A 13,348-nucleotide genomic window follows, 5' to 3' on the forward strand; every position below is an offset into this window, starting at 1 on the left:
GCCAAGATCATGCCACTGCACTCCGCCTGGGCAACAGAGACTCCGTCTCAAATTATAAGAGCAAGACCCTGTCTCAAAATAATTATTGTTTTAATAGTGTATAGCCATAGTCCGCTTATAGTAAATGACCAACCTGTATCAGGTATTTTCAAATAACTAAAATGTAACACATATCACATCCAATGTCTCTAGCTTACATCTGCTATAATACTCTAACAATTTTTTAAAAGCTGTAAGATTGTACCATATATATTTTGTGGCTCTACAAAAGTGCATATTTCTGCACCTCAAGATAGTTCTTCATGTCACATGGCCATTGAGGTTTTACAGCATCAGAAGGGTGACTGAAATCATCCTCCCTAACACTGAGGCGAAGAACAGGTATTAGTGACCCTGAGAAATGGCACATCAAAAAAAAAAAAGGAGTCCTCTTTCAAGATTTTTATTATTTTTTGAGACTCCTCTCACTGTTGCCCAGGCTGGAGTACAGTGGTGCAATCCTGGCTCACTGCAACCTCCACCTCCAGGGTTCAAGTGATTCTCCTGCCTCAGCCTCCCCAGTAGCTGGGATTACAGGTGCATGACACCACGCCTGGCTAATTTTTGTATCTTTAGTAGAGACAGGGGTTTCACCATGTTGATCAGGCTAGTCTTGAACTCCTGACCTCGTGATCTGCCCACCGTGGCTTCCTGAAGTGCTGGGATTCCAGGTGTGAGCCACCGCGCCCAGCTTCTTCCAAGATTATTAAAGGTGCTCTGGGGACAGAGAGTAGAGAGGGAGGGCACGCTTCTTTCGGGTATCCACAGCGGTCCTTTCAATGTAATTACTGCAAGGTTCGGAAGTTGCTACAAGGTTGTTTCATGTGTCTGGAACCTTATTTCACACTTTCTTCTTTCTCAGCTCCATTTACCCTTCCACCTGTGTCTCAAGTGTTATCTATTCCATGAACCTTCTCTACTCCACACCTTGTTCGTCCATCCCTCACCTCAGGCGGAGCTGGGGCTCCTCTTCTGCGCTCCCCATGACCCTGAGCTCACTGCATGACTGAATGCCTCACAGGTGCTATAACTGGCTCTGTCCCCAGAGCACCACCTGGGTCTCTTAGCACCATGCTCCCCCACTTACACATGCCTAGAACATAGCCGGCACACAGCGACCATCTGAGGCCTGCACCGTTACACTTCTACTGCTAAATCAAATAACCTGTTACCTTCTAGGTATCAATCAGTTCTTCAAGAGAATCTACACTTATGATATGCAAAAAGAACTAAGTAGTTTGGATGTATTAATGTCAAGTTATACAAAAACCCAAATTCATGTATGGTAAAAACAAAAAAAATTTTTGTTAAAATTATATGGACTATATAATATTGGGAAGCATTAAAAACTAAATTGAAAAGTTCTAACATTATAAATATTTGGCTAATCTCACCCAAGAAAATTTGTGCACTATTAATTAGCCTGTTATTAGCCAAAGTTATAAAAACAAATTGAAATTATAAATCTATGTCATGTAATAGGGTATTTTAATATTGAATAATTGAGACATATATTTCACACGATCTCACTGAGGATCAGGGTACCATTCTGGTGACACTAAATGCCTTAATTTTACCTTTATTCTATCCCTGTACAGTACTGTTATTTAAAGAACAGTATCTTTAGATAAAGTACTATCACTGATCAGCTTCTGTTTGCCTCAGTAATTGAATGACTTATTCTGATTATGATGAAAACACTACGAATGAAGCTGGGCTTTCCCTTCATTCAAGGAATATGCAAAACAATTTCCTTTAAAAGTTGTGCAGAGGGAAATCTTTAAAGATAAATTCACATTACAGTAGCTTTCTTTAGAACTACTTTCTTCCCACCCATCGACATGGAGGAAAGGAGAGAGCAGAGAAACAGACAGAATATGTAGGTGTTTCTTTTGCGTCTTTTTAAAAGTTAAAACTCATTACTTAAAGAATTAGAAAAATAAATTTAAAGGCATTCAACAAGCAACGCTGAATAAAATTCACAGCACAATGAAGTTTACAAAGGTCAAATGGGGAAGATTAGCTCTCCTCCTTTAGACAAACTACATCCAAAAGCCACCCAGAGCAGGATTAGAAGAAGACACTTTATTTATTTATTTTTTTATCTTATTTATTTATTTTTTTCTTGAGACAGAGTTTCACTCTTGTCACCCAGACTGGAGTGCAATGGCGCAATGTGGGCTCATTGCAACCTCTGCCTCTTGGGTTCAAGAGATTCTCCTGCCTCAGCCTCCTGAGTAGCTAGGATTACAGGCGCACACCACCATGCCCAGCTAATTTTTATACTTTTAGTAGATACAGGGTTTCACCATGTTGATCAGGCTGGTCTCGAATGCCTGACCTAAAGTTATCTGCCTCCCTCAGCTTTCCAAAGTGCTAGGATTACGGGCGTGAGCCACCATGGCCAGCCAGAAGACGACACTTTTGAAATCCTCTGGGTGAACACCGATCTTCCTACTTACAGGGTGTGCCAAGGGCTCTATACAGAGATGGTAATTACTGCTCAGAAAACAAGAGCCTGGTTCAGGGGTGAAAATTCTTCAACTACAGCAGTCTTACGAAGGCACTGGGCCGGGAACGGTGGCTCACGCTTGTAATCCTAGCACTTTGAGAGGCTGAGGCTGGCAGATCACCTGAGGTCAGGAGTTCGAGACCAGCTTGACCAACATGGAGAAACCCCGTCTCTACCAAAAATACAAAATTAGCTGGGTGTGGTGGTGCATGTCTGTAATCCCAGTTACTCAGAAGGCTGAGGCTGGAGAATCGTTTGAACCCGGGAGACAGAGGTTGTGGTGAGCCGAGATCGTGCCATTGCATTCCAGCCTAGGCAACAAGAGTGCATCTCTGTCTCAAAAAAAAAAAAAAAAAAAGAAGGTACTGGAAGACTGAGCTAATCCACTCAGGAGGAGGAAAACCATGTAGATTTTGAAGTCAGAATGACCTGGGTAAAAACTTCAGCTTAGCCACCTACTACAAGGCCTTGCATAAATTACCTAAACTCTTCAGCCCCTCAATTTCCTCACCTGAAAAATGGGGTGATAATATTCATGTAATAATATTCATTCCACCACTGGGTTGCTGTCAAGAATTTAAGACAGCTCCTAACCATCAGCATATGGTAGTTATTAAGGCAACCAAAATAACTCAGAAGAGCTGACTATGCTGTTTCCCATAAGTAACAGACTCTTACTTCCTGTGTCAAACTTGTATCCAATGTCTGAGCTCCAAATCTTGACCAGTAAAGTGACTTTTTGTATGGAACACATTATAGGAAATAAATTGTGCAACCCATTTCCAGAAATAAGTTCTCATGTGTGTATGACCTCAGATATGCATCCTTGTCATCATCTCTGAGAACGTGAGCCCCACAGGAGCACCTAAAGCAATGGCTACGTATTAAATTGTATATTAATTAATGGCTTCGCTCTTGCTTTTTTAAAAAGAAATAATTCCACTTTTATTAAGACTGACCTTGCTGGCATTTCTAATGTTCGTCTCACACAGACCTTGAGAATTACTATAGACTGAATGTTGTGTTCTCCCAAATACATATGCTGAAATTCTAACCCCTAATTTGATGGTATAATGAGGCAGAGCCTTTGGGAGGTGATCATGTCCTGAGCAAGGAGCTCTCATGAAGGGGATTAATGTCCTTATAGAAAAGATCCTGGAGCACTCTCTTCCCCCTTCTTCTACCTTGTAAAGATACAGCCAGAAGACGAGGACCAGGCCCTCACCAGACACCAAACCTGCCTACACCTGGATCCTGGACTTCACAGGCTCCAGAAGTGTGCGAAATAAACCTGTTGTTTATAACCCACCACGTCTATGGTATTTTATTATAGCACGCTGCATGAACTCAGACATAATAACTGCAAAATATTAAATTATTTTAAGAGCTTAAATAGTGAAAATTATTCCCCTCTATAAAATAAAAGTCTTTGCCCTATCAAGACTACAATAAGTAAGATGCTCAAATTCTACAGTAATAAAACAATTGGCACTATAAATGAGGTATTTCCTGCAGATAAAATTAGTATGACTTAAACATGATATACCTACACTGAATAGAATACATGATAGATGCTGGGGTACAGTAACATGAAAAAAGAATTTTTTACCCAGATCTAAGTAGCTTGTGGCAAAACAGTCACCTGAATACATTGTTTATAAGAAGTGTAAAATAATACAGTCCTTTGGAAAGCAATATGACAATATGTATCAAGAAATTTAAAATAGCAGGGGCACTGGCTCATGCCTGTAATCCCAGCACTTTGGGAGGCAGCAGCAGGCAGATCAACTGAGGTCAAGACCAGCCCGGCCAACATGGTGAAACCCTGTCTCTACTAAAAATACAAAAAATTAGCCGGGCATGGTGGCACATGCCTGTAATCCCAGCTACTTGGAAGGCTGAGGCAGAAGAATCACTTGAACCCAGGAGGTGGAGGTTTCAGTGAGCCGAGATCGCGCCACTGCACTCCAGTCTGGGCGACAGAGTGAGATTCCATCTCAAAAAAAAAAAAAACAAAAAATAACTTTAAAATATTTATATCATTTACCTCCACAATGAATCTCTTCAACATAAGTAATAGTCCTAAATACAGAAAAGAACTGTTATGTATAGACATGTTCACTGAAGGAATATTTACATTTGTAAGAAAAACAAAGGGGAGCAACTTAAACGTCTAAAAGCAGGAAAAAATAAGATTAAATACATTGTGAAATTCACTTAATGGAATATTGATATACATAAACACTGTGCCATGAGAAATGCTTTTTATATATAAGATTGAGAAGTATGCAACAAACATGTATATATATGCACACAAATATACAAGTAAAACAATGCATAGAAAAAATATTAGAAAGTAATGTAAGTAGTTATTACTAACGTTGCCTTTACACAGTAAGATTATGGTCTTCTTTTTTTTTAATCTTTCTCATACCAAATTTTAATAATAAGGTATTAGTTTATTTAAAAATTTTTATTTAAAAGTATTCATTAGCACCCATAGCAAAAAAAAAAAAAAAAAAAAAGATAGCTCAAGGCTTTCGTAATGCAATATATCCATGAAATCCTTATTACAAAGTTCATTAACTTCCAAAAAATAAGTAGCACCAGCATTATATACACCCTAAAACACATTTCCTTCTTGAAAGCAAAAGAGCGAATGAGAGTGGAGAGCCACGGGTATGGAGGAGGGGCTTACATAATTGTCTCTTGCAGACCAGCCTGGATAAAGTTGCATATGTAGCTGTCTTTCTTTCCGTGCTAATTCATAATATTTAGCCTGCTCTTCACGGGAGAGGGCATGCCACTAAAACAGAGAGAAAGGAAGAAAAATACAAAAATAAGCAAAATAGCAATAGTATATTTTATGCTTCAAAAATCAAAAAATGAAAATATTAAGCATTTAAACTTTGATTTATTTTTAAATTGCAGAAGACCAAGTGCCAAGTGCTATAGAAATCTACTTAGAGTCTAGTGGCTACAGTGAAACTCAAACTTTGTTTTCTCTATCCTGTTCTCCAATATCACATGAAACACATCAAAGTCAATCAAAGTATTCAAAGTAAAATGATCTCTGTCACCCACCCTTTCTCTTTTCCAATATAAATTAAAAAGAACTTTCAATGGTGAACCTCAACACCCAACTTAACTGTTTTTCACAGTTAGTAGCATATTCTGATATCTGAGCCCAAGTACTTTTTATTTATGCAAAATGTGATAATTTCCAGATGTCTTTTAAAACAGATACACCCTCTCCTCATATGAACACTTTCCCGTTTTGTCATAGGAAGAGTCTGAAACCTTAATCATATGCTTGTCTATAGAGAAGGACATGAAAAGTCAGCTTGTCTGTCTCCGTCTCTTCACTGTCTCCTCAAACTCATATAGCCGCTATCTATAGGGACAACACTGATGACACTGTCCAGTCACACAAGCACATTTTATGGCTATGGCTTTTAGCTTCCTTTTGATGGACAGCAAGAGGCATTATTTAAGTTTATTTTGCCATCTAGAATTTGAGACTATAGTTTCTAATATGAAGAATGTAGCTGCTAATATCCTACAAACTTTTTATCTCCTTTTTACATAACTGATTATATAGCATATATAACAAAGTAGTTTATATAGAAAAGGTATCTGGGATTTTAAGGGGTTTACATTTGCACACTGCTTTGCATATATCTGCACATGACTCACCCCAGTCCCCAGCAGACAGTGTTCATGTATTTTCCCAACTTCCCCAATGCCAGGACCTGCCAGCAGAACTTTCCAAGGGAGAACCATCTGGGATTTGGGGGAACCACTGTCCATGACAGTATGACACAGAGGCGATGGTAGCTACCCAAGGAGACCAACCAGAGCCCACACTACGCACACATACATGCTCACCTAAGCACATACACACACAACTCACATGCTCACCTGAGCACATATACCCACACCCACATGCATAACACACATGCTCCTTTGTGCACATAAACTACATGCACGCCACACATGCTCACTTTTGCACCTGCAATGCTCACCCGTGCACACACACCATCTGTCAGCTGGGAGCCTCCCTGCTCCTGTTCTTCCCCAGCTCTCAGGTGTGGAGCTTCCCAGTTTGCTTCCTTCCCATTCCAGGCTATGAGATCCTTTCCCATTCACGGCTCCCCTGCATATTAATTTTTATCTCCCTGTTCATGTCTTTTAAAATGATTTTTAAATAAGAAGGATGTGGGTGGGTTGGAGGAAGGACCAAGTGAGAGAGGTTGATGAGAGAGAAAATCTCCTAGAGGAGGCTATATGTCTAAGTCTTAATCAACTTGGACTCAGCCCCTAAAGTGTAGCTAAGAAAACAAACACCTGCTGCTCTTGTTTGACAACAGAACATGAAGCTGATTTCAGGACACGACAGCACCTTCTGACCACACCCCACCTCCAGTTTCAGCCTCCAGTGTGAGAAGCAGCAGTTCCCACTAGCAGGGCAAGAGTCCATTTCCTTTGAAAGCCCCTTAAAAGTCAGGCTGTGCTGAAGAGAATAGGTGATTTATTGTTTAATTGCTTTAGAAGTGCAGAGTATGAGGTTAAAAAGCATGACACACAGCAGGGCTTGCCCCGAGCCTAAAGGCAAATCAGGTGATGTGCTTTTGTTTAAAAAAAAAAATTACAGGGAGGTGCCCGAAAAACAAAACAAAACAAAACAACCCTGGAAACAGTTACCTGAAGCACAGTTCTTTTTACTAGTAGAATAAACCTTAGACAAATTGAGCCTAAGAAGAAGCTATTTCTGGGGCAGCAGCGGTGGTTTAAATTGGGATGGAAAAGTCACACTGCTTCTAGCAACTGACAGCTTTTTAAACCTGGAACACTGGCCTGGCATTACAGACCTTCACAGGGAGAAAAACCAAATTGGACACAAAAGGAAACATCATCGGTTTTTTGATGTTTTGTTCTTTTTGTTTTTGTTTTTTTCGAGACAGGGTTTTGCTGTGTTGCTGGAGTGCAGTGGTGTGATCATAGCTCACTGCAACCTCGAACTCCTGGGCTCCAGCAATCTTCCCACCGCAGCCCTGAGCTAGGATTACAGGAATACATTACCATGCCTGGCTAATCTTTGATTTTTTTAAAGAAAAGTGATATTTATGGTAGAGTGCAGTGACTCATGCCTGTAATCCCAGCACTTTGGGAGGCTGAGGCACACAGATCACTGGAGGCCAGTGGTTCAGGACCAGCCTGGCAAACGTGACGAAATCCTGTTTCTATTAAAATACAAAAATTAGCCAGGTGTGGCAGTGCATGCCTGTAATCCCAGTTACTCAGGAGGCTGAGGCATGACAATTGCTTGAACCCAGGAGGTAGAGGTTGCAGTGAGCCAAGATTGCACCACTGCACTCCAGCCTGGGTGATAGAGCAAGATTCTATCTCAAAAAGAAAAAAGAAAACTGATATTTACACAGTGAGCTTTAGTGCTAAATAAAGATGACTGGCAAGAGGCAAAGCTTTACCAGTAAGGAAAAAAACAAGGGACAAAAAAAAAAAAGAAAAGAAGACAAGAAGTCTTCCATTTTAAATTTATTATTTGACAAGTATCATTCCCTTGTATACAACACCTTTTGTCAGTATAATTTTACATAACTTACAGCAGCTGAGAAAACCTGGATTCATAAATACAAATTAACTCCCAAAATAGATATCAAGGTTGGGTCTTCTACCCAAACAACCAGGGATTTTTCAGTTAAAACAAGAAACAGGCTGACAAAAAGATCCAAGCTAACGAAACTGAATAAAAGGCAAGGAGGCAAAGTAGGCATAAGCTAAACTATTTACTTATTCAATTGCTTTAAGTTTTCTGATCCCTCCCTTTTTTTTTTTGAGACAGAGTCTCGCTCTGTTGCCCAGGCTGGAGCGCAGTGGTGCGATCTCAGCTCACTGCAACCTCTGCCTCCCAGGTTCAAGTGATTCTCCTGCCTCAGCCTCCCGAGTAGCTGGGACAACAGGTGCCCGCCACCATGCCCGGCTAATTTTTTGTATTTTTAGTAGAGATGGGGTTTCACCGTGTTAGCCAGGATGTTATCTGATATTTCTAATGTACAAAAATGACTCACAAATAGAAGATCACTTACCAAAATGAACAGTAGATAAAATGATGGAATTAAAGTTTTGCATTGAAAACAAAACCAAAGTCTAGTACAGACCTGAAAGATGGTCTTTCTTTACGGGAATTTCTGAAACACAATTGACTAAAAATGCTTCTCTATCTCTGTTTACTGCAAAATAAAGAGTCAAATCTTTTAAAAATCAAATCTCATTGTCAAGATTTCACCAAGTTGTGGGGAAAATACCCATTTAATTTGAATAAACTGGTACAGTTCCAAGACAAAACATTCTCATGACAAATTTGTGATAAATGGATTTCCTTTAATAGCCAGGAAGGTCTGAAGAGAAGAGCCTTATTTTACATTAAAATTTGTCCTATTATTATTTATAATGTGGATTAAAATTAAACTTTGATTAATTCACATGAACACTTCTATTTTAGAGATATAGTAAAGATGAATAAAAAATCAAAAGATAAAATGTTCTGGGATGGATTTAAGATCCATTTTTAAGAACTCAAATTGTCCCAGTGTAAAACGTCATGATTTTGATGCCAGAGACTTTAAAGAACTAGCAAGGGCTGCCCTGCCAGAGGGGAGTTATGAAAGGACAGAAAACCTGATCTTAATCAAAGATTCAGAGGCCTATAAATAGAAACAGGTGTCTAAATCAGAGACAGACAGAGACCCCAAATAAGAACCATCCTTTAGGACACATGCTCAGATCTGGGGATTGTTAAGGGAGCTGGGAAAGTAGCAATTGTTGAAAATGTGCATTAAGAATAGGAAGCATACCTTCATATCATATCCTCACTTACTCTCTTGAGCAGGAAAGTATTTCCCACTGGAAGGCCAGGGGGCCCTTAACTCAAAAAAGAAAAAACTAAGAGTTGTATACAAGCTGAAATAAAAACATCGGCCCTTCTTTTCCTCTGATTTCTTCTTTTAAAGAGTCAGGGAAAATGATCATCAGCTTTTAAGGCAGAGTTCTTCCAAGATGATGGGAATCACTCATCTGCCATGATCTGGCTTGGGAAAGCATTGTAATTATTGTTATTAAGTGTCTAAGAATCCACAGGGAGATAGGGCATTGTACACAGGACACCAAAAAAAGCTATAATCTACCACCACATCCTCCCCTGGAAACCCTGGTGACTTGCAGATTGGAAATAGCTGCATTTTGAGGCTATCTGATGGGAATCAATAATGTAAGAGGGCCTGCTTCCCTCCTGTTCACAAGGACTGGAAATCTCCTGAATGCTTTCTGTTATAAATGTTCAAATTTATTAGGTTCGGAACAGACCTGGTAAAATTATCATCAACAATAGCTAACACATGATCCTCTATGTTTCACAAGGGTTGTTAGATCCTACACAACTGAATGTTCATTTGCCAATCATGAATTTCTTGAGAGGTTGCAAAAACAAACGCAGGGTCACAAATTAAGAGGCTACCACACAGATATGAAGAGCATCAACAAATTAAAATGAAACATTTCTAAAATTATAATGATACTGTGATTATGGTGAAAATGTAATTTAAATTAGAGAAATTCAAACTCTCTCTACCACTCTTCAGCCATCTAACTAAAATCACTTCAATCCCATGCAAAGTACTTGTAAGGACTGACTATGTATGTCTTTTGGCTGACAGCTGGATAAACAATCTTAGAGTGTCTATCCTAGTTGTAGCCTGCTGCCTGGTACATAATAGGTGCTCAAAAAAACATCATAGCATTGGTCAATGAATGAATGAAAAGAAAAGGGCAACCCAGAAACAGCAGGTGTACACTTTGAGATTTGGAGAACAGTCTTTCTAGAATCAAGACTCCTCAGGATCATATACATTCTTCCATATAAAACCTCATGGTAGAAGAGCTCTGCTTCTGTCCTGGAAGGAGTGGCCACCTCTGTTTGCCAGGCTGGTCCCCCAAAGACCTTGCTGTAGGCTCTCTGAAAGGGCTAAGTGCTTTCCTGTTTCAGAGGAGGCACACACATGCTACTCCATCTGCATGTGGGGGAATCTACTTCTCCCCATTCATCTCTACTTAGCTCTCACATCTCAGCTTAAATAGTTTCCTCAGTGGGGCCTGCCCAAGCCCCTACTGTTCTTTCTCACTGAATCTGATTCCCTACATTCACAGTATTTATCATAATTTTTATTATAATATTTATTGGCAATTATTTATCTAATGTCTGTATTCTGTCACAAAACTTGAAGCTCCAGAAAGGGCTGTATCTATTTTGGCTAATACAGGCCCTAACAGTGATTTATATATCTGTAAATTCTAGTTGAATATTTATTTATTTAATTTTTTGAGACAGAGTCTCTGTCTGTTGCCCAGGTTAGAGAGCAAGTGGCACAATCTCGGCTCACAGCAAACTCCGCCTCCCAGATTTAAGTGATTCTCCTGCCTCAGCCTCCTGAGTAGCTGAGATTACAGGCATCCACCACCACACACTCAGCTAATTTTTTTATTTTTGGTAGAGACGGGGTTTCACTATGTCAGCCAGGCTGGTCTCGAACTCCCGACCTCAGGTGATCTGCCTGCCTTGGCCTCCCAAAGTGCTGAGATTACAGGTGTGAGCCACCGTGCCCAGTGGCTGCATCTGTTTTATTCAGCAATTATTACCTAATCTCCAGGCATCATGCCTGGCCCAAAAGTATAATCAATATTTGTTTAAAGAATGATAATGGGGCTTTAGGAGGTCGAGGCAGGTGGACGACTTGAGGTCTGGAGTTCAAGATCAACCTGGCCAACACAGTGAAACCCTGTCTCTACTAAAAAAAATACAAAAATTAGCCAGGTGTGGTGGTAGGCAACTGTAATTCCAGCTACCAGGGAAGCGGAGGCAGGAGAATCACCAGAAGCTAGGAGGTAGAGGCTGCAGTAAGCCAGGATCATGCCACTGTACTCCAACCTGGGTGACAGAGCGAGACTCATCTCAAAAAAAAAAAAAAAAAAGAATGATAACAAGGCCAGGAACAGTGGCTCACACTTATTCACCCAGCACTTTGGGAGGCCAAAAGTGGGAAGTTTGCTTGAGCCCAGGAGTTTGAGACCAGCCTGGGAACATAGCAATACCATATCTCTACAAAAATTATTTTTTTAATTAGCCAGGCATTGGCCACTGCCCCGTCTGACAAGGGAGGAGCCCCTCTGCCTGGCCACCCCGTCTGGGAAATGAGGGGCACCTCTGCCCGGCCGCCCTGTCCGGGAAGTGAGGAGTGCCTCTGCCCAGCCACCCAAATTGACTGGTAAGAGAGGAGTACCTCTGCCCCACCATCCAACCGACTGGGAAGAGAGGAGCGCCTCTGCCCGGCCGCCGCCCTGTCTGGGAACTGAGGAGCGCCTCTGTCCGGCCGGCCGCCACCCTGTCTGGGAACTGAGGGGTGCCTCTGCCCGGCCGCCGCCCTGTCTGGGAAGTGAGGGGCGCCTCTGTCCAGCCGGCCACTGCCCTGTCTGGGAATTGAGGGGTGCCTCTGCCCGGCCACCTCCCTGTCTGGGAAGTGAGGGGCGCCTCTGCCCGGTCGCCGCCCTGTCTGGGAAGTGAGGGGCGCCTCTGCACAGCTGCAGCCCCATCTGGGAAGTGAGGAGCGCCTCTGCCCGACCACTGTGCAACCCTCCAAGTGTGAAGTTGACAGCCTTGTGTGTGATCTTCCTGCCCTCCCCAAGTTGCATTTTCAACATTAAAGTTTACTTTTTAATGAAAAGTTTTAAATTGGGAAAAAAAAAAAAAATTTAGCCAGGCATGGTGGCACAACGACTATAGTCCTAGCTATTCTGGAGGCTGAGGTGGAAGGATCACTTGAGCCCAGGAGGTCAAGGCTGCAGTGAACCATGATCATACCACTGTTTTAAAAAACAGTAACAGTAAAAACAGTTATCAAAATTGTTTAAAATGCATCATATCATATCTTGAAGTGCAAACACATTCTATGACCACCTGACATGTGATTAAATTGGGGCAGATTTTCATGAAGCAGTTCCATGGCTACCATAAACATTTATACATGACTCCACTACTTACCCTTCTGCCGAGAATCTGGTTGATAGCTGCACTTTCTTTTAGAGTACACTCAGCGACGACATTCGCTCTCATTTCTTTCATGTATAACATAAAAGCATTCAGAGGCTTCTTAATGTGAGGTCTTTTTGGCTCCTGCTCCTTTCTCTGTTCATGCTGAGGCTTCCTAAAAGGTGGTGGTGGTTAGGGGAAGGGGTGGAAGGAATGAGGAAGGGATGGAGGAGGAGAGAAGCAGAGCACCTGCTCACATGGCTGCACTCAGGATGGGGACAACCCTCTCGCCTCAGACCACCACCAAGTTGGAAGAGCAGCTCTTGACTCATCTGATGAAACAATGAGAGGCAAACAACCCATCCAATAGGGCTTCCTATCTACTCAGTGACTGAGAATAAAACCCTTTGGTTTGAGAAAGTGGACCTGTCATTAGAGAACTATGAACACCAAGTAGAAATGGACTTGGCACTGTGAAGATGCTCCAGGCGGGCTCTGAGGCTGAGTTCTCTGGTCCCTTCAGAAGAAGCTGAACACACAGCACAGGTGATCATTTCTCTTTCAGAATAGAGGCTCTTAACTTTTGCAGGGGGTTAAGGACCACTTCAAGAAGCTACTAAATCTTTAGACCTTTTCCCCCAAACAAATACATGTTGCCTTTGCATACATTTGCAAGGGCTTTATGGACAATCACATGC

At 41.4% G+C, this 13,348-nt stretch overlaps 1 protein-coding gene across 6 annotated transcripts in view; it reads right to left on the reverse strand.

Moving 5' to 3' along the window:
* The window catches only part of LEF1 (lymphoid enhancer binding factor 1), a 121,529-nt gene that overhangs the window by 18,261 nt on the left and 89,920 nt on the right, over positions 1-13,348 (reverse strand). For all 6 annotated transcript variants that reach the window (XM_007999483.3, XM_007999484.3, XM_007999481.3 and 3 more), the window contains 2 exons: positions 12,663-12,825; positions 5,250-5,357 (listed from right to left, as the gene is read on the reverse strand). In XM_007999483.3, coding sequence (XP_007997674.1) covers positions 5,250-5,357; positions 12,663-12,825 — 271 coding nt within the window. The remainder of the gene's footprint in view (positions 1-5,249; positions 5,358-12,662; positions 12,826-13,348) is intronic.

The sequence above is a fragment of the Chlorocebus sabaeus genome, chromosome 7 (assembly GCF_047675955.1).
Source record: "Chlorocebus sabaeus isolate Y175 chromosome 7, mChlSab1.0.hap1, whole genome shotgun sequence".
Taxonomy (NCBI): Eukaryota; Metazoa; Chordata; class Mammalia; order Primates; family Cercopithecidae; genus Chlorocebus; species Chlorocebus sabaeus.